Source organism: Artemia franciscana, chromosome 15 (genome assembly GCF_032884065.1).
Source record: "Artemia franciscana chromosome 15, ASM3288406v1, whole genome shotgun sequence".
NCBI lineage: Eukaryota > Metazoa > Arthropoda > Branchiopoda > Anostraca > Artemiidae > Artemia > Artemia franciscana.
The window spans coordinates 36254451-36277199 of NC_088877.1; the positions used below are offsets into that span (position 1 = coordinate 36254451).

The 22749-nt window shown below is 33.0% G+C and overlaps 1 protein-coding gene across 5 annotated transcripts in view; it reads left to right on the plus strand.

Moving 5' to 3' along the window:
* LOC136036418 (solute carrier family 35 member F3-like) overlaps positions 1-22749 on the plus strand; it is a 183027-nt gene that overhangs the window by 113436 nt on the left and 46842 nt on the right. For all 5 annotated transcript variants that reach the window (XM_065718638.1, XM_065718637.1, XM_065718639.1 and 2 more), the window contains exons 7-8: positions 11370-11548; positions 20964-21092. In XM_065718638.1, the coding sequence (XP_065574710.1) occupies positions 11370-11548; positions 20964-21092 (308 nt within the window). The remainder of the gene's footprint in view (positions 1-11369; positions 11549-20963; positions 21093-22749) is intronic.

Here is a 22749-nt window from a genome sequence, read left to right on the forward strand (position 1 = left end):
AACTACGTAAAACTTATACAACATTCTTTGCTGTCCCATTGTCTATAGATATATATATATATATATATATATATATATATATATATATATATATATATATATATATATATATATATATATATATATATATATATATGGTTTTAACTACGTAAAACTTATACAACATTCTTTGCTGTCCCATTGTCTTTGCATATAAATAGATTGTCAGGTTTACCGACTCTTGAACATGCAACATATAATGGTCCATGGGAAAACAATCTGTATTCAGATCTATACCTCATGATTCTAATGATTGCCCTTGAGCTTTGTTGATGGTGATTGCTAATCGACCATTCCCTGTCCCGGTGTCCCGGTCGTCATTTACATCCCCCTGTTTCCCCCGGTGTCCCCGTTGTAGTTGTGTCCCTGTGTCCCGGTCGTCATTTATATTCCCTGTGTCCCGGTCGTCATTTGTATCCCGGTGTCCCGGTCTGTATATACATTCGTTTTTTAGTTTTGTTTTTCTCCTTTATTTTTTTCCTTTTTTTTCTTTTTTAGCTTATTTAGATTTTTAGATTTTTTAGTTTTTTTATTAGTTTTTATTTTTTTTTTCTTTTTAGTTTTTTTGTCCCGGTCGTCATTTATATCCCCCTGTTTCCCCCGGTGTCCCCGTTGTAGTTGTGTCCCTGTGTCCCGGTCGTCATTTATATTCCCTGTGTCCCGGTCGTCATTTGTATCCCGGTGTATTTTTTTTTATTAGTTTTTAGTTTTTTTTGTAGTTTTTGCCTTTTTTTAGTTTTTTCAGTTTTGACGTCACCTGATCCAGTTTTTTCAGGTGACGTCACTGATCCACGATCCACAGATCCACAGACAACTTATTTTTATGTATATAGATAGTTTTTTTTTTTTTACTTATGCCCTGGTCGTCATTTATACTCCCTGTGTCCCGGTGCTTTGTTGATTGCTAATCGAACATTCCTTTTGTCCTGGTCGCTTTCTCTTTGAGTTTCGTCATTTATTTTTTTCTTTTTTAGTTCTTTTAGTTTTTACCTTTTTTTAGTTTTTTTTAGTTTTTTAGATGAAAATTTTTTTTAGTTTTTTCCTTTTTTTCTTTTTAGTTTTTTATTGGTTTTTACCTTTATTTTAGCTTATTTTTCAGTTTTTTCCTTTTTTTTAGTTTTTTTTATTTTTTATTTTTTTTAGTTTTTTACCTTTTTTTAGTTTTTTTAGTTTTTTTTAGTTTTTTAGCTTTTTTACTTTTTTTATTAGTTTTTAGTTTTTTTTTGTAGTTTTTGCCTTTTTTTAGTTTTTTCAGTTTTTTTTTAGTTTTTTATTGGTTTTTACCTTTATTTTAGCTTATTTTTCAGTTTTTTCCTTTTTTTTTAGTTTTTAGTTTTTTTAGTTTTTTATCTTTTTTTTAGTTTTTTTAGTTTTTTTAGTTTTTTAGCTTTTTTATTTTTTTTATTAGTTTTTAGTTTTTTTGTAGTTTTTGCCTTTTTTTAGTTTTTTAGTTTTTTAGCTTTTTTATTAGTTTTTAGTTTTTTTTGTAGTTTTTTCCTTTTTTTAGTTTTTTTAGTTTTTTAGCTTTTTTATTTTTTTTATTAGTTTTTAGTTTTTTTGTAGTTTTTGCCTTTTTTAGTTTTTTCAGTTTTGACGTCACCTGATCCAGTTTTTTCAGGTGACGTCACCTGACCCATCCATCCACAGACAGACAACTTATTTTTATATATATAGATATATATATATATATATATATATATATATATATATATATATATATATATATATATATATATATCTATCTATATATATAAAAATAAGTTGTCTGTCTGTGGATGGATGGATCAGGTGACGTCACCTGAAAAAACTGGATCAGGTGACGTCAAAACTGAAAAAACTAAAAAACGGCAAAAACTACAAAAAAAACTAAAAACTAATAAAAAAAAAAAAAGCTAAAAAACTAAAAAAACTATAAAGGTAAAAACCAATAAAAAACTAAAAAAAAAACTGAAAAAGCTAAAAAAAGGCAAAAACTACAAAAAAAAAACTAAAAACTAATAAAAAAAGTAAAAAAGCTAAAAAACTAAAAAAACTAAAAAAACTAAAAAAAGGTAAAAAACTAAAAAAAATAAAAAATAAAAAAAACTAAAAAAAAGGAAAAAACTGAAAAATAAGCTAAAATAAAGGTAAAAACCAATAAAAAACTAAAAAGAAAAAAAGGAAAAAACTAATAAATGACGACACTCAAAGAGAAAGCGACCAGGACAAAAGGAATGTTCGATTAGCAATCAACAAAGCACCGGGACACAGGGAGTATAAATGACGACCAGGACATAAGTAAAAAAAAAAAACTATCTATATATATAAAAATAAGTTGTCTGTGGATCTGTGGATCGTGGATCAGGTGACGTCACCTGAAAAAACTGGATCAGGTGACGTCAAAACTGAAAAAACTAAAAAAAGGCAAAAACTACAAAAAAAAAACTAAAAACTAATAAAAAAAATAAAAAAGCTAAAAAACTAAAAAAACTAAAAAAAGGCAAAAACTACAAAAAAAACTAAAAACTAATAAAAAAGCTAAAAAACTAAAAAAACTAAAAAAAAGGCAAAAACTACAAAAAAAACTAAAAACTAATAAAAAAAATAAAAAAGCTAAAAAACTAAAAAAACTAAAAAAACTAAAAAAAGGGAAAAAACTAAAAAAACTAAAAACTAAAAAAAACTAAAAAAAAGGAAAAAACTGAAAAATAAGCTAAAATAAAGGTAAAAACCAATAAAAAACTAAAAAAAAAACTGAAAAAACTAAAAAAAGGCAAAAACTACAAAAAAACTAAAAACTAATAAAAAAAGTAAAAAAGCTAAAAAACTAAAAAAACTAAAAAACCTAAAAAAACTAAAAAAAGGTAAAAAACTAAAAAAAATAAAAAATAAAAAAAAACTAAAAAAAAAGGAAAAAACTGAAAAATAAGCTAACATAAAGGTAAAAACCAATAAAAAACTAAAAAGAAAAAAAGGAAAAAACTAAAAAAAATTTTCATCTAAAAAACTAAAAAAAACTAAAAAAGGTAAAAACTAAAAGAACTAAAAAAGAAAAAAATAAATGACGACACTCAAAGAGAAAGCGACCAGGACAAAAGGAATGTTCGATTAGCAATCAACAAAGCACCGGGACACAGGGAGTATAAATGACGACCAGGACATAAGTAAAAAAAAAAAATTAACAAAACTAAAAAGAAGGTAAAAACTACAAAAAAACTAAAAAGAAAAAAAAACTAAAAACTAATAAAAAGACTAAAAAATCTAAAAATCTAAATAAACTAAAAAAGAAAAAAAAGGAAAAAAATAAAGGAGAAAAACAAAACTAAAAAACGAATGTATATACAGACCGGTACACCGGGATACAAATGACGACCGGGACACAGGGAATATAAATGACGACCGGGACACAGGGACACAACTACAACGGGGACACCGGGGGAAACAGGGGGATATAAATGACGACCGGGACAAAAAAACCAAAAAGAAAAAAAAACTAAAAACTAATAAAAAAACTAAAAAATCTAAAAATCTAAATAAGCTAAAAAAGAAAAAAAAAGGAAAAAAATAAAGGAGAAAAACAAAACTAAAAAACGAATGTATATACAGACCGGGACACCGGGATACAAATGACGACCGGGACACAGGGAATATAAATGACGACCGGGACACAGGGACACAACTACAACGGGGACACCGGGGGAAACAGGGGGATGTAAATGACGACCGGGACACCGGGACAGGGAATGGTCGATTAGCAATCACCATCAACAAAGCTCAAGGGCAATCATTAGAATCATGAGGTATAGATCTGAATACAGATTGTTTTCCCATGGACCATTATATGTTGCATGTTCAAGAGTCGGTAAACCTGACAATCTATTTATATGCAAAGACAATGGGACAGCAAAGAATGTTGTATATTGGCAAGTTTTACGTAGTTAAAACCATATATATATATCTATCTATATTCACAGGTGGGACATAGGGACACAACTACAATGGCGCGTAACTATTATGGCGCGTAACGACTTACGCGCGCGGGGGGGCTTGGGGGGGGCGCGAAGCGCCCCCATATATATATATATATATATATATATATATATATATATATATATATATATATATATATATATATATATATATATATATATATATATATATATATATATATATATATATATCCATCTATATTCACAGGTGGGACATAGGGACACAACTACAATGGCGCGTAACTAATATGGCACGTAACGATTTACGCGCGTGGGGGGGCGCGAAGCACCCCCACCAACTAGGTGTTGGGGTGGCGTGAAGCGCCACCCCAACAGCTAGTTTGACATAATTATATTGTTCATTATTGATAGAAATATTAGTAAATTTTTTCATCTTTTCTGCTCAGGGAATAAAAGGTTGGCTTTAAATTTAAATTTTGGTAACAGTCGAATATCCAGCCTAAATTTTAGTAAAACAATTCTTTGTTATTTCTGTTAAAAAATTTGAGTGGACGTCAGGGTGATTTTTACTCGTATGAATTGAAAATCTATAGAATTCTTAGTCTTCTATAGGGCTGAAACCATTCTAATCCCATCGTGTATGTATCCTTGAAAATAAATGTATCTGAATCCAATATTTCATGAAAAAAATCTGTTGTGCTCTAATGCATTGTAAATAATCATTCGATTAAAAAATGCGTGTTAAGGTCATTCAATTTTTTTTTTGTAGTGAAGGAAAAATATCGTTAAAAATGAACACAACTAGGCTTCTTTCCTCAATTTTTCAAGCCAAAAAGTGAAAGAATAATCAAATTTTTTGCGGTACGAATTGATATAGCTTATTTTTTTTTACCAACCTTTTCTTAACCCCCATTAAAATCCCTATTGACCAGTACTTACCCTGAAAGTTTTATACCAATGGGAGAAAAACTTTTTTTGGCCCATTTTGAGTGTCAAAAATTGATTCGAGTGATTTTTCTCATTTTTTTTTCTATTATTCAGGCATGTTTTGCCCAATGCATGTGTCTAGTAAATTACAAACCCATCTGAGATAGAACAAACGCGTGCATAATGGGTATAACGGATATAACATATCTTTTTTTCCATAGGATTTGTCTTCATGGAGATTCCCTTTCTGCATGCTGTGTAAGTTTAAAGTGGTTGGGGAAAACAAAAATTTCTTGGCCCTTCAGGTGCAGTAGGCTGTATAAAAAAGAGAATAATTTAAAATATTTTGTCTTCATTGAAGCATACCCACCACGGCCTAAATACTCTGCAAGTTTCAAGCTCATCAAATACGAGACAAATTTCAACCCCATTTTCAGGTGCCACGAATCGATACAGTGAATAGTTGGTTCAAATATGTGTCTGTATAATCTATGCTTACTTTCTTTAAACAGAATTTTATCTCAAGTAATTACTGTATTGTTTTTCCGTTTTTTTTTTTGTTTTTATTTTTTAGAAGGTAAGACATATGACTTGGTCTCAGGAAGAAGTTTTGTTTTGCATCGCTATTAAATTGAAATTACAGAACATTGGAGATATTTTATTTTTGCTTCGATGGAGGATGTTATAGTTTTCATATACGCAAAGCCTAATCCAAAGCATACCTCAAGAGTCACATTTGACCATACACACGACATAAATGTGTTGGTTGGTAAACTGTAGGAGAGTCACAGGAAAATATAGCTTGCTTTCTGACATTATGGCTTCAATGAATTTTATTTATGAATTTTTTGGACTCATTTGGCCTACCACATTTTCTTCACTTAGGTTCCTTTGGACCCTTTGAATTATATCTTTAAATTTCAAATAAATAAAGACAATATATTTTGGGCAAATCAGAAAAACTCTTTTTGGCTATTTTTCGGACCCTTTTTTCAAAGAAGGGGAACATGACCCAAAGTAGTCTTCCTTATTACATCAGGGTCTAATTGACATGTATAATATTTTTTATCCGTTTCCAGGCCCTTTAATATCTTCCCTCTATTCGAAAAAAAATGTCCCCTGAGGGGCTGATCCCCTCAGCCCCTGCAACGATCCATGAAAGTTCCAATTCAATCGGAAAAAAAAATTGTGGCTATTTTTAGAACCCTATTTTCGAAGGAGGCACTTTACCGCAAAGCTAAAGTAATTTTAATACTTCACGATCTGATTGGTCCAAGTGGTTACGGTTTTAAACATTAAATCTACTCAAAAAATAAAAAGTTCATTGTCTCCCTTTTGGCCTAATTATTAGTATAACCAGTGTTTTCATTTCGTTTTATGAATTCAAGCTTTCTTGGCACAATTACTTTCCGAAATTAGTTTCAAGCAATCAAAAAAAAAAAAAAAAAAGGAAAAAAAAAATCTCCTCAGGAACTTGTAGGTGTAATTTGCAAGCTTTTTTGAATAAATATTTTTTGGGGAACCAATATTTTTTTTCTTATACGTTGGCATCGTTTTGTCCCAAGGACTTGGGGATATAAATTTTGAGCTAGTATAAAAAATTATTTCTAGCCTATATCTGAGCCCCCTAGTACCTTCGTCCTCCCAGTTGAATATTTAGTACTCGTACCCCAGGTAGCGATTCTTGGAAGTTTTGAAACAAACAGATAAAGGTTGAACCCTTTTGGTGTCTTATTTTGGGGGCCCAGACCCAAACTACAATTATTTTTATGAGCGAGGGTCTCTTATGGGACTTACGATTTTAAGTTCTAAACCGTTCAAAAAAAACTTTTTTGCTCTTTTCTGGCCCTTTACTTGGGACTTCTTTCGGGAATGAGTAATTGTTTTTTTATTATTTTACTCTACATTTGAGTCCACTCAGCTCATGGACATATGGACAAAGATTCCATGCTGATCACACAGAAAGGCTTGACAGCCATTTTTCAGACGCAGTTTTTGGGGTGCATGTGCCTCAAAATAATTATTGGATATTACGCTCCATTTGGCCCAAGGACTTAAAGCTGTAAATTTCAAAGAGATCAGAAACAAAAATTTGGCCTACCCCCAGACCCCATAACACCCTCTTTCCCAAAACACAATGTGTACCAGAGGACTATATCTGAAAGTTTACATTTTTTTTTAGCAATGCACAGTCCTTTTATATTCATCTTTCTATAATTATTTTGTGTGGTTAATATTATCCAACCCTACTTTATTTTTCCACTGAAAAGTAATAAGATTAATCTATCTTGATTTTAAACCAGAATTGTGAATCTTAAACCAGTAGCATAAAAAAATAATTGAAAGAGGTTTTTGTTCCTTTTACAAACTCAATTTTTTGTGTTTTCTCATATACCCGATTAATCAATTATATTGTGCTTAATTGTTTCATTGTTTTGCTTGTTTATATATTGTTTTATCGATTTATTGTGTATTTATATTTTTATCAGTTTATTATCATCACTCCAACTTTTTCGATTTATAATTTCGAAAAATAAATATGAAAAGTTTGTTTCTACTCAAAGTAAGGAGCAACATTAAAACTTAAAACGAACAAAAATTATTATGCATATCAGGGGTTTACCTTCTCGTTATACCTCACTCTTTACGCTAAAGTATTTTTAGTAATTTCAACTATTTATTCTACGGTCTTTGTGATTCAGAGGTCATTCTTAAGGAATTGGGACAAAATCTAAGCTTTAATGTAAAGAGCGAGGTATCGACCAGGGTTGAACCCCCTCATATACGCAATAAAAACATACGGATATAGAAGTTCGTTACGTAAGTTCATTCGTAAGTACGTATATTTTTTGCCAATGAAAACGTTTGTAAAAAATTAAAAGTTCTAGTTGCTTTTTTAAGTGATCAAAAACTTGGAGTGCAACTAGGCCTCCTCCCTCGCTCCTTTTTCTCAAAATATTCCGATTAATTGCAATTAATTCATATGCAAATTTCGCTTTAATTATTATGTGCGGAGAGCCAAGATCAAAACATGCATTAATTCAAAAATGTCCAGAAATTAAATAAAAAAACAAGCTTTTTTAAATGAAAGTAAGGAGCAACATTAAAACTTAAAACGAACAGAAATTACTCTGTATATGAAAGGGGCTTTTCCTCCTCAACGCCCCACTCTTTACGCTAAAGTTTCTTACTGTTTTAAAAATAAAGTTAATAGAAAGAGTCAAACTTTAGCGTAAAGAGCGGGGCGTTAGGAGGAAAAGCCCCTATCATATACGGAGTAATTTCTGTTCGTTTTAAGTTTTAATGTTGCTCCTTACTTTCATTTACTTTCAGTTACTGAAAAGTTCAATGATCCAAATTCACTGAAAAAAGAAGGTACTGAACTGATAATCAGCCAGGTTTATGATTCAACCACGCTCGAGTTTAATCCATAGTTTGCAAAAATTGAGCAGGCTCTACTAGGTAGTCTGAGATTTCAAACTGAAAATTTGTAGGAGAGAATTGGTCGAATAGAAAAAAAGCTTGATAATTATGATCAAGAGTCCATGCTTGATAGCCTTGTATTTCATGGGTTAAAGTAGTTTTACCTGGTGTAGAAACTCATACGACGATATCTAATATTATAAACAGCAAAATGTCTGTGCTGGGCCCTTTACTTTATTTAGTTTACGTGAACATGATGCACGTTTATCTAAAGGATACATATATTACTAACATTATTTCTAACAAAATTTGCAAAATCTGCAGATAATTTAATAGCTAAAGCTCATATTACTCTCAAAAGATTAGAGATGTTTACAAGTTTAAGTTTGCTGTGTGTGAATGTAAAGAAAATTTTTTACTGACATTCTGTGGAGTGGGTGATTCTGTTGATGTATTCAGTAAAGTTCTATTTGGTGAAAAACCTATTTTACAAGCTATATCACTGCGGTACCTCGGCTTCCATATTGATTCTAATCTATCGTAGAAGCATCATAGCGACATTATCTCCACCAAAGTTGCACTTGGAGTTGGCATCCTCAAAAGATTGAAGCATATTCTGCCGGAACATACTCTTCGCACGATATATTTTGCAATAATCTACCCATATATCATACGGATGTTTAGTCTGGAGAAGCAATTTTTATGTTAATTACAAGCTAAATGGTTTTCTCATAGTTTTGATCGGACGATTTCGCTAAAAAAAAGGGGGTGGGAGAGGAGGCCTACTTACCTCCCAATTTTTGGTTACTTAAAAATACAACTAGATTTGTTTTATTTTTTTATAAACGTTTTTGTTAGTAATATACATTCGTACCTTACGAATTAGCTTATGCAACGAACTTATATAATTGTATATTTTTATTGTGAGGGGGTTTGCCCCCTCGTCAATACCTCGTTCTTTACAATAAAGCTTGAATTTTGTCCCAAATCTTTCAGAATGACCCTTGAATAACAAAGGCCGTAGAATAACTAGTTAGAGTTATATAAAATACTTTTTGCGTAAAGAGCAAGGTATTGTGGAAGAGATGAACCCCCTTATATAAGTAATATTTTATGTTCGTTTTAAGTTTTAATGTTGATCATTACTTCCAGTTGAAAAAAAAATAATTTTCTCATTGTCTTTTTGTAAATGATGCTAGAAAATCCTACGACCCCTTCATGGAAATTCTCTTCCCTCATGAAAAATTCCGGCATGGAAAGATCCTCCCACTCAACTTGCCCCCCCCCCCCCAACCCACCCTAAACCCAACACAAAAAAGTCCCCCCGAAACGTCTGTACACTTCATAATTAACAACTATTATGTGTTAACAATGGTCAAAGTTTATAAGTTGCCGCCCCTCCCCCGGGAACTGTGGTGGATTTAGTCATCCCCAAAGACATAGTTATTAAGGTTTTTGACTAAGTTAAACACAATGACTATCTCAAAATTTTGATCCGGTGACCTTGGAGAAAAATGTGTGTTGGAGGGGGTCTCGGTGCCCTCCGATTTTTTGGTCACTTAAAAAGGACACTATAACTTTTAATTTACGTTAGAATGAACCATCTTGCGACATTCTAGGACAACTAGGTCGATACGATCACCCCTGAGGAAAAAAACAAAAAAAAAAACAAAAAAATACGCACCCATTATCAAAATACAAAATTCCACCATTTTTATGATAGGGGCTTGAAACTTCTACAGTAGGTTTCTCGGATATGCTGACTCTGATGGTGTGATTTTTTTAAGATTTTGTGACTTTTAGAGGGTATTTCCGCCTATTTTCTAAAATAAGGCACATTTTCTCAGGCTCGTAACTTTTGACCGGTAAGACTACACTTGATGAAACTTATATATTTAAAATTAGCATTAAAATGCAATTCTTTTGATGTAACTATTTGTATCAAAACTTTGTTTTTTAGAGTTTTGGTCACTATTGAGCCTAGTCGCTTCTTACTACAGTTTGTTACCACGAACTGTTTGAAATAGTAACTTGTAAATGAATAAAAGTAATACATTCTACTATAACGTTGAGATAGAACTTACTAATGTCTCAGGTTTTCCCGTCCCTTTTTTGTTTTTGTATTTTTTTTTCTGCCCATCGTGAAAATTCAAATGCTAAACTGTTATCTGACTTGTAATCAACCAAATTCAAATGGTCAGCTGTTACCAATTAGACATGTGAAAAATCTAAATTCCCTTTAAATCCGGTCTTAATGTTCAGGGAAAGTCAACAGTCTTTAGATATCAAGGAGCAATTTAGATATCCTCAAGGAGCAATTAAGCCAATGAGAAAGGAGGAAATCTCGTAACGTATTTCAATGTTATTGGAAATAGAATTTGCTTTCAACCTAGGAGATTGACCTTAACAGGTCTGATTCGGAACTCTTATCAAACGGCTAATGGTACCATGACGGTTTTTTAATGAATCTATACATTTTCTCACATATCCCACATTTTTTTTTTCATTTTCTGTCCCCCAATTCATTTCATCTCTGCGGTCCTTAATCATTTAATTAATTCTATTGGTTGTTTATGTATTACTTATTGATTATAATTGTTATTAACTATTATGTTTTAAGTATATTTTTTAGTTTTTTGTTAATTTCTTAATTAAGACTCATTTATTGTTTATTTATATTTTCATCAGGTTTTTGTCCTCACTTCGTCTTTTTTGAAGTTACATTGGATTTTGTTTTGAATTCTAATCGAATGGCTAATGTTACCATGCCGGTTTTTGGTGAATCTTATAGTTTTCTGCAATTTTTCTTCACAAGTTCTCCAAAAATTATGTTTCTATGATTGTTTGATTCGGTTTAAAGTATACCACCAACTCAAGTTTTTTCCTGTGACACTCAATTTATTAGATAAACATTCATACTTTTTTGGATATATAAGCTATTTTTTAACCAAGAGAAATAAAAGAAGTGTGGGGTTTTTCTTTTCCTTTACTAAAAAAAATGTTTCGATATTTGGAGTATTTTCTCCTAAATGGAAATAATTTCCTTTCTAGGGTCCTTTACACTACGTTGTGTGTCGTTCTGTGCCCTTTGGACAATTGTCAATTATATGTACCTTCAAGCTCTACGAATATTAGACGCCACAGACGTCATGGCGCTATTTTCTACTAATGTTATCTTCATATATGTATTATCTTGGGTTGTTTTACATGAACAGTTTGTTGGCTTAAGGGTAAGTTTCTTTCAAATTTCCTTAAACACATATTAAGCTATTTAACTAGACTTCTTGACCATGGCATTTCGATAGCAAAATAATGTTGCCTTGCTTCTAATATGTGCTCCCCCGTTCCCCTAAGTGAGACTAAAATTTTATTTGTCATTGCTGTCATTTTTTGTCATCATCCTACCACTGTTTTGGCATCAAGAGGCTTCCCAGCCTCAGCAATTTTACTTATCAGTAGTACTATTCAATTTGACTGCCACACGTGATGGTGGGAATTTTCTTATCGTAAAAATAATGGTGGGTAAAAGTAAAATAGTCGTGAGGGTGAGGATTTTTTATTTGTTATTTCTGTCATTTTTTGTCATCATTCTATCATTGTTTTGGCAGCAAGAGGCTTCCCTTTTGCAATTTTACTTATCAGTAGTACTATTCACTTTGACTGCCACACGTGATGGTGGGGACTTTCTTATTGTAAAACTATAGTGACAAATCAAATACCATTTTGTGCAGCACGAGCATTGTAGGATGCTGCAGCAGCCTTTTACATAATATTCCTGGGTATATTTTGCTTTCTGAATTTTTCATACCCTTTGCTATGCATGAGCTTACTACTGCTTTCCTTTCATTTCAGTAAAGACTTCTGCTAAGCTATCTACAGTACTAACAAAATATATATATATATGAATACGGGGCACTGAATACGGCTAGCGGAGGTCTGTGCCAAAATATCTGCTTTGTTTTCTTGATTCACTTTTTTGAAAAATTTTGAAGGCGGAAAAATTAGATGTCACAGAACACGCAATATACAAGAGATTCTTTAACACTGTTCAAATTCAGAATAGTGCAGACTAAAGGTCTCGGGTTTATTGGAAAAAGACAGCCTACAAAATTTACAGAATCTGGCTTTTTATTAAGTTTTTTAGCTGTATAAATACATAGGTCCCAGTTTAAAAAAAAAGTTAAAAAGTTTTAAATTATCTGCTTTGTTGATAAAATTTAAAGTAAAGTTGACAAAATTTTGCTGCTTTCCTTGAGAAAGCAGTCATCATGCTATCATTGCCCCACATGCCCCACACGTGATGGTGGGGACTTTCTTATTGTAAAACTATAGTGAAAAATCAAATAACATTTTGTGCAGCACGAGCATTGTAGGATGCTGCAGCAGCCTTTTACATAATATTCCTGGGTATATTTTGCTTTATGAATTTTTCATACCCTTTGCTATGCATGAGCTTACTGCTGCTTTCCTTTCATTTCACTAAAGACTTCTGCTAAGCTATCTACAGTACTAACAAAATATATATATATATGAATACGGGGCACCGAATACGGCTAGCGGAGGTCTGTGCCAAAATATCTGCTTTGTTTTCTTGATTCACTTTTATGAAAAATTTTGAAGGCGGAAAAAAATTAGATGTCACAGAACACGCAATATACAAGAGATTCTTTAACACTGTTCAAATTCAGAATAGTGCAGACTAAAGGTCTCGGGTTTATTGGAAAAAGACAGCCTACAAAATTTACAGAATCTGGCTTTTTATTAAGTTTTTTAGTTGTATAAATACATAGGTCCCAGTTTAAAAAAAAGTTAAAAAGTTTTAAATTATCTGCTTTGTTGATAAAATTTAAAGTAAAGTTGACAAAATACTGCTGCTTTCCTTGAGAAGAACTAAACACTAACACTAACTAACTCAAACTAACACTTGCTATTTTTCCTTTTTCTACTTCTTTTTTTTTACCAAAATGTCATGCACGTTTTCTTAGGTGATAAAAGTATTAGCATTGGTGGAGTTTCTTGGCCTAAATTTTAAAAAATTTCAAAAGACTACTATACTTGAAGCATTTAGAACTATTAGGACTAATTACCGACAAGGATTAAGTTGACAACCTTTTTTTGAGTAGATTTGCAAGGGTGTGAACAATTAATGGGGAATTGATATACTTTTTATTTAAATATGTATATGAAAAAATTAAGGCTGAACTAGGCAGTTATACTTATAAGAACTATTCGATTTCTTAAAATGTATTTATTCTTTACTAAAATAGGGCTAAATTTCTGCTCACTCTTTAAAACTAGCATAATAATTTAAATATTTTCTAAAGCTTTTGCTTTTTTTTTTCTTCTAACAAAAAAAGTTTAAGCATCATTAGGAGATGAAAATAATCGCACAGGCGTAATTCACTGGCCTACTTTTCCGAAGACTTCTGGCTTAGACTCTGTTCTTTAAATTTATTTGGATCCAAATCTAGTTATATTTTTCATAATATTCTAAAACAGTCTAAAAATTAAGTCCTATGTGCTAAAATTTATTTCTTCTTTTCTTTTCATTGTAATTTTTAAATATTTTCTCACGTATTTTTACGGATTTTAACGCATTTTACTGTCTGATGGAAGCACTAGCTTAGGTGTAATTTGTCGGCCTAAACTTTCAAAGACTCCTAACATTCTGTCAAAAATGTTTGTAGGTCCAAATATCCCTGCTGTTTATGTTTTTGGATTAATTTTGCAAGATTTAAAGATTAATTCCTATATACCAGTGTGTGCAAAAGAACTCACCGGAAATAGTACTGGAAGGTTGGGTAAAGTAGAACAATATAGATTTACATCTCACGTTCATAAGCGAAACTTCAAATTCTTTTATTTGATTTGATAAGGTATGAGTTAGAAGTGTGGTCTTCCATTTTCTCTGTTTTTTTTTATGTCTTAGCAGTTGCTTCCCCACCTTAAAGTCAAGCTCCCCGTCGGAGACACTATGTTAACAGGTCCATTATTATATCTAGCAATAATGAAGAACGTAAAGTATAATAATTTTAATATTTTCTGAAGTTTATGTTTTTGTACTCTTTTAGCCTTTCACTTATTCTTAGTACTAGCAACTCACTGCAACCCTGAGCCACACGACGCCAACACAACTACGCATTATCCTCTTTTACCTCAATATATTTAAAGCATCCCTCTTTAGACTCTTCCAAGATGTTCTCATTTACCTTTTATCTTTCCTTATGACATCCTCCCATTCCAACCAAAAACAACCTGTTTTTGTTTGGCTCTAGACGGTTGGCTAACGGGGACAATCTTTGGCAATCTGTCATCTTTCATCCGCAGAAGGCTGTCTAGCCATCTCAACCTTTCTTTCATTATAAACCTGGAAAACAGAATTGAACCACACTTTTCTTACAGCCTACTGTTTGAGATACGGTCAGTCAGTCGGGTACCCAAAATAATCCGCAGGCAATTTCTCTGGAAAACATCTAGCAAGCCTTACTCCTATTTTTTTGAGCATCCATGCTTCAGAACCTTGCTTTACCAGCGTCATCACTGTACCTTCCGATTAACTAATCTTGGTTCGCAGACTTACCTGCTGATTTTCCCAGACTTTGTAACTGTGAAAAAACACCCTGGACCTTGGCTATTCTAATTTTAATATCTTCACCGCACCCATCGTCTTTGCTAGTACTATGCATTAATAATAAAATTATTAGCACAGATGTAATTTACTCGCCCTAACTTCCAAAGAATTCTTGCCCAGATTTTTTATTCTGGATTTATCAGCAATTCATTGTTTTTAATATAATCTTGAACCATCTCAAGATTAGGTACTATGTGCTGACTTCACTGGACTTTACTTAAAGGACTTCACAGGAAAAAATATTAGTTCTAAAATTTTTAGAACCTTTAAAACTAATTTGAAGGCTGTGAGCCATTGAAAAGGCGTTGATCCTTTTTTCATTCTAAAATGCCACTGTGTGCTTTATGACCACCCCCCTCCTTTATGCAGCATTAGCGTCATAAATTTTAGTATGTACCTTGATGACCTTTTTTGTGGAATCCTTCCAAGCTATTTCAATCTTGTTTGTGATTTGTAAGCAATCAGGATTAACCAAATTTGTCACATGAATACAAACAGATTAAACCAAGTTAAATTGATGTCTTAGCAAGATAGGCCCACAGTGCTTTTTCCTCCTACATTTATCTCCGTATTATCCCAACTTGTCGCCATGGCTACAGATTTGACGCGTTTCCAAAGCTATGGGTTTATTCAAAACATTTTTCCTCTCGACCTATTTCTTGCATACATTTATCTTTCTATAGGAGATGACGTACATACTGATATTGTTTGCTTAATCCTCCTTTTGAAAGAAATACTTCATGAATAGTTCGATTATGACAATTAATTCTAGATAAATTATAAATGATATTTTTATCCTACTACTACTAACAACTCATCGCACCGCCAAGCCGCTTGAGGCTAGCACAATGATGTATGCTACTCCTATATTCCAATCTATTCAAAGCCCTCTTTATACTCTCTCAGAAAGCTCCCATTTTCCTTAAATATTTCCTTACGAATTTCTCCCACCTCAGCCCAGGACGACCTGCTTTCAGTTTAGACTTAGATGATTGGCCAAAAGAGGACAGTCTTTGACAATCTGTCGTCCTTCATCCGCAGAAGATGCCCTAGCCATCTTAACCTATCTCTCATTAAAGACCTCGAAAGCGGGAATGAACCACGCTTTTCGTACAGCGTACTTTTTGAAATACGGTCAGTCAGTCGGGTGCCCAAAACATTCCGAAGGCAATTTCTCTGGATTCCTTTTTGTTTTTCTTTTCTTTTGGACCGCCCACGGTTTGAAACCATACTTGACCACTGACATCACTATAACTTCCATATTCTAACCTTGGTTCGAAGACTTATCTTCCTATTCTTCCAAACTTTTTTTCATGATTACAAAACACATAACATAAATTAAATTTTTACGGCATAGACCCATTAATTCAATAGTCAAAGAGCTGGTCAGACGGTTGGCATAAAACGTATCTTGTAGTATATCCTTTTATTTTGACCGAAAGAAAATAGTTCTCCCTTTCCCCTAAACACAAAATTCTAGTTGTCCATGTCCTCATCCTAAAAAAAAAAATCCTGGATGCTTCAACTTAATCCTCCAGCCAATAGACAAAGCAAGGTCTGGCCACCTTGTCCCCTCCTAAGAAATAGCTTTTTCTCAAGTTTCAACTTGATTCCCCACCCGTGACGCAAAATAAGGTAAATTTACCAGAATGTAAAATTTATCATCATTTATTGAAATCTTGCCGCATGAAATCTTTATAATTAGATATCTATTTAAGTTCCTGCACAAAAAAAAAAAAAAATTTAAGACGTCTGATGAATATCGAAAATATTGATACGCTTCAGGTGAGGCTGTTGCACGTCCAGAAACACCTCAGTTACCCGTTGTGTAGCACCCATGATTGTTTTTCTGACAATTATTGGCTGGGAATTATTTACAATAATAATTCGATAAAGTGAGATATTAAGATGACTTCCTAACCTTTTAAACCCCCACGCCATTGATACCCAGCCCCCTAATCAGATTCCCTGTGTTTTTCTGCATATATCCAACCTTGAAGATGTGTCTGTTAAATGTTTTAGTTACATGTACGAAGCATGAAGTAAATAAATTTAAAAAAAAGTTTTTTCAACTGAAAGTAAGGAGCAAAAATAAAAGTTAAAACAAACTAAAATTATTCCTTTATGAGGGGGTCCGCCCCCTCGTCAATACCTCTTTATGCTAAATTTTGAATTTCGTTCCAATTCTTTAAGAATGACCCCTGAACCGTAAAGGTAGTTTAATTAAAATAAATAGCTCTTTTGAAAGTATTAAAAAAAACTTTAGCGTACAGAGCGATGTAATGACGAGGGGGCAAACCCCCTTATATACGTTATAATTTCTGTTTACTTTAAGTTTTAATGTTGCTCCTTACTTTCAGTTGAAAAAACTTGTTTTTTCATTGAATTTCTGATCGTTTTTCAAATAATGTCTGTAAACATGGTTCACCTTCCATGAAAAATTCCCTTCTTTTATGGGAAACTCCTTCATGGAAATCTCCTCCCGTCAAAAAAACATACGGATAATTTTATCCTTGCTGGACCCCCCCCCCCCTTAAAATTTCATGCGAACGATTCAGCCTGAAAAACTCTCCTTAGCATACTTTTATTCGAAGCGACTATAAATTCGGATCGTTTTTCGAATCGTTTTTCCGATCACTCCGGAAATCCCCCTTCCGTAAAATTTTGTTTCCGGAAATCCAAACCCACTCTAAATTTTCTCTAGACAATTCCCCTTAAGCATCTCCACATGCAAAATTGAGCTGACAGAGATGAAGCCAACAAACCAAAAGAATTTCGTACAGGAATTCTGCAGAATTCTCAAAGTGTAATATTTCCCCTTGAAATTTCACCCCTGGAAGTTTTACTCCCTGCAAAAAATTCTACCCATTGGAACCCACTTTAAGCACGAGATCTCCCCCCCCCCGGAAAAAGCATGTCTGTATACTTCCCAATAAAAAAATACTATACGCAAGCAACGGGCAAATTTCATGACTTACATTCCTTCTCAAATGAGCTATGGGGGTCATGTTACCCCTAAAGGTAAATTCATTGAATCTTTCAACTATACTGAACAAAATGGTTATCTCAAAATCTTGATCAGACGACATTGGGCAGAAAGGAGTGTGGTAAGGAGGCTAGATACCCTCCAATCATTTTGGTCACTTAAAAAGAACTTATAATTTCTACTTGAATGAGCCCTTTCTCAATATTCTAAGACTATTGATTGAATGTGATGATCCTGGGAAAAACATACGGAAAAAACAACAAATAAATGCGCATCCATGATCTTTATTCTGGCAAAAAATACAAAATTTCATATTTTTGTATATTGGAGCTTAAAACTTCTACAGTAGGGCTCTCTGAAACGGTAAACGTGGTGGTGGAATTCTTCAAAAATCAACCAACTTTTCTCTCATTTTTCGAAAATCATTCAAATTTTCTCAGGCTCGTAGCTTTTGATGGGTAATACTAAGCTTGGTGAATCTTATCTATTTTGACTCAACAAACTAAACCAATTCTTTTGATTTTTTTATTGGTAATATTTCGATTACTATTGAGCCGAATCGCTCCTTATTTACTGTCTGTTACCACTTACTCCTTGACATATTATTAAAGCTTAATATCATGTCATATCACCTTTTAACAACGCTTACTTATTTAATAAATCTCCCCGATTTATATTCATATTTAAAAATTGTCTAAAAGTGACTTTTCAGTATCAAACAGTTAGTGGTAACGAACTGTAGTAAGGTGCGACCCGGCTCAATAGTAAACGAAACTCTAAAAACGGAATTTTGATACTAAAACATACATCAAAAGAATCGAATTTTCATGCTGATTCTAAATATGTAAGTTTCTTCAAATTTAGTCTTTGTCATCAAAAGTTATGAGCCTGAGAAAATTTGCCTTATTTTGGCAAATAGGAGGAAACACCCGCTAAAAGTCATAGAATCTTAACAAAACTCACACCATCGCATTCAGCATATCAGAGAACCCTATATGAAAAATTTCAAGCTCCTATCAAGTTTATCAAGTTTTATCAAGTTTAGTCTTACCCATCAAAGTTACGAGCCTGAGAAAATTTGCCTTATTTTGGAAAACAGGGAGAAACACCCCCTAAAATTCATAGAACCTTAACAAAAATCACGCCATCCAATTCGGCGTATCAGAGAACCCTACAGCAAAAATTTCAAGCTCCTATCTACAAAAATGTGGAATTTCGTATTTTTTGCAAGAAGACAAATCAAGGGTGCGTGTTTATTTAGTTGTTTTTTTTTCTTTTCCCCAGAGATTATCGTATCGACCAATTGGTCCTAGAATGTCACAAGAGGGCTCATTCTAACAGAAATGAAAAGTTCTAGTGCCCTTTTTAAGTGACCAAAAAAATTGGTGGGCATCTAGGCCCCCTCCCACGCTCATTTTTTTCCCAAAGTCAACGGATCAGAATTTTGAGATAGCCATTTTGTCCACATAGTTGAAAACCAAAAGAACTATGTCTTTGGGAATGACTTACTCCCCCACAATCCCTGGGGGAGGGGCTGCAAGTTACAAACTTTGACCAGTGTTTACATACAGTAATGGTTATTGGGAAGTGTACAGACGTTTTTCAGGAGGACTTTTTTGGTTTGGGAGTGCGGTTGAGGGGAGGGGGCTATGTGGGAGGATCTTTCCTTGGAGGAATATGTCATGGGGACGAAAAATTCAATGAAAAGGGTGCAGGATCTTCTAGCACTACTATAAAAAAAACAATGAAAAAATAAACATGAAAACGTTTTTCCAATTGAAAGTAAGGAGTATCATGGAAACTTAAAAACGAACAGAGATTATTGCGCATATGAGGGGTTCTAAAAATACTTTAGAATAAAGAGTGAGGTATTTAGGAGGAGGTAAATACCTCGCTTTTTATGCTAAAGTATTTTTAGTAATTTCAACTATTTATTCTACGGCCTTTGTGATTCAGGGATCATTCTTAAAGAATTGGGACAAAACTTACGATTTAGTGTAAAGAGCGAGGTATTCACGAGGGTACAAACCATCTCGTATACATAATAAAAATATAAGAATATAAAAGTTTGCTACGTAAGTTAATTCTTAAGTTACGTATATTTTTTACTAATAAAAACGTTTGTTAAAAATTAAAAGTTCTAGTTGCCTTTTTAAGTAACCGAAAAATTGGAGGACAACTAGGCCTCCTTCCCCACTCCTTTTTTCTCAAAACCGTCTGATCAAAACTAAGAGAAAGCCATTTAGCCAAAAACAAAAGAACTAATACATACTTTTCATTTTAATAATTTATGTGCGGAGAGCCAAAATCAAACATGCATTAATTCAAAAACATTCAGAAATTAAATAAAAAAACTAGTTTTTTAACTGAAAGTAAGGAGCGACATTAAAACTTAAAACGAACAGAAATTACTCCGTATATGAAATGGGTTGTCCCCTCCGCAATCCCTCGCTCTTTACGCTAAAGTTTGACTCTTTGCCACAATTCTACTTTTTAAAACAATTAAAAGCTTTAGCGTAAAGAGCGAGGGATTGCAGAGGGGACAACCCATTTCATATACGGAGTAATTTCTGTTCGTTTTAAGTTTTAATATCGCTCCTTACTTTCAGTTAAAAAATCCAGTTTTTTTTTATTTAATCTCCTTTAAAAGCTATTTTTTTAAACTAGTTTTTTAACTAGTTTTAAAAAACTAGTTTTTTTTAACTGAAAGTAAGGAGCGACATTAAAACTTAAAACGAACAGAAATTACTCCGTATATGAAATGGGTTGTCCCCTTCGCAATCCCTCGCTCTTTACGCTAAAGTTTGACTCTTTGCCACAATTCTACTTTTTAAAACAATTAAAATCTTTAGCGTAAAGAGCGAGGGATTGAGGAGGGGACAACCCATTTCATATACGGAGTAATTTCTGTTCGTTTTAAGTTTTAATGTCGCTCCTCACTTTCAGTTAAAAAATCAAGTTTTTGTTATTTAAACTCCTTTAAAAGCAGATATTTAGAAAGAATTCCATCAGTCTTTTTCTTTTGTAGATTGTGGCACTAATATTGTGCAATACTGGAATAGCTCTTCTTGCATATATGGATGGAATAGTTAAGTCTCCAACCCTAGGTGGGGTTGTTTTGGCAGCTGCATCTTCAGCAGGATCAGCAGTATACAAGGTAAGTGCACAACGTTAATGAATTGCAGTGTCTGCAGGATGAACAGTGTATAAGGTAAACTTGCAAAGTAGTTGAACCTAGATGGGCAGTTGCCAATAAGTTTGAATAAGTCTCCCAGTTTCAAACCCATCATGAATAAATCCAAAGCTGTAGGACAAAATAGATAATGTGTCAAGAAGTAGTTATCAAGATTTTAATCCAGAAACAACTGTTGAAAAGGAAAAAAGGCCAAATTTACTGGTATAAAAAAGTTATTTTATAGTATTACAAGAATCCAAATAAGGTTCAAATACTTCCTTCAGTTATTTGACATCGAACATACATTTGAATAAAGGTGTGCCCTTACTGTCCAGCCCAAAGGGGGGGGGGGATCAAAATCAACCCGATATCCACAGAACAGCCGAGGGCAGAGAAGGTAGTGTAATTTATCTCTGCATATTTGAATTATCAAAGGTTTTATAAAAGGTATTAAATAAGAAAAAAAACTAATTTTTTTAGCTGAAAGTAAGGAGTGACATTAAAACTTAAAACGAACTGAAATTACTCCGTATATGAAATGGGTTGTCCCCTCTGCAATCCCTCGCTCTTTACGCTAAAGCTTTTAATTGTTATAAAAAGTAGAATTGTGGCAAAGAGTCAAACTTTAGCGTAAAGAGCGAGGGATTGCGGAGGGGACAACCCATTTCATATACGGAGTAATTTCTGTTTGTTTTAAGTTTTAATGTCACTCCTTACTTTCAGCTAAAAAAATTAGTTTTTTTTTATTTAATTTCTGAACGTTTTTGAATTAATGCATATTTGGTTTTGGCTCTCCGCACATAAATTATTAAAATGAAATTTTTATATTAATTCTTTTTTTTGCTAAATGGCGTTCTCTTAGTTTTGATCGGGCGATTTTGAGAAATAAGGGGTGGAGAAGGAGGTCTAGTTGCCCTCCAATTTTTTGGTTACTTAAAAAGGCAACTAGAACTTTTAATTTTAACGAATGTTTTTATTAGTAAAAAATATACGTAACTTAACAATTAACTTACGTAACAATCTTTCATAATCTTATATTTTTATTATGTATACGAGGGGGTTTGTACCCTCGTTAATACCTCGCTCTTTACACTAAATCGTAAGTTTTATCCCAATTCTTCAAGAATGACCCCTGAATCAGAAAGGCCGTAGAATAAATAGTTGAAATTACTAAAAATACTTTAGCATAAAGAGCGAGGTATTTATCTCCTCCTAAATACCTCGCTCTTTATGCTAAAGTATTTTTAAAACCCCTCATATGCGTAATAATCTCTGTTCGTTTTAAGTTTCAATGCTACTCCTTCCTTTAATTTGAAAAAACGTTTTCATGTTTATTTTTCATTGTTTTCTTATAGTAATTCTAGAAAATCCTGCTCCCTTTTCATTGAATTTTTCTTCCCCCATGACAGATTCCTCCAAGGAAAGATCCTCCAACATAGCCCCCTCCCCTCAGCCCCACCCCCAAACAAAATGAAATCCCCCTGAAAATGTCTGTACACTTCCCAATAACCATTACTATATGTAAACACTGGTCAAAGTTTGTAACTTGCAGCCCCTCCCCCAGGGATTGTGGGGGAGTAGGTCATCCCCAAAGACATAGTTATTATGGTTTTCGACTATGCTGAACAAAATGGCTATC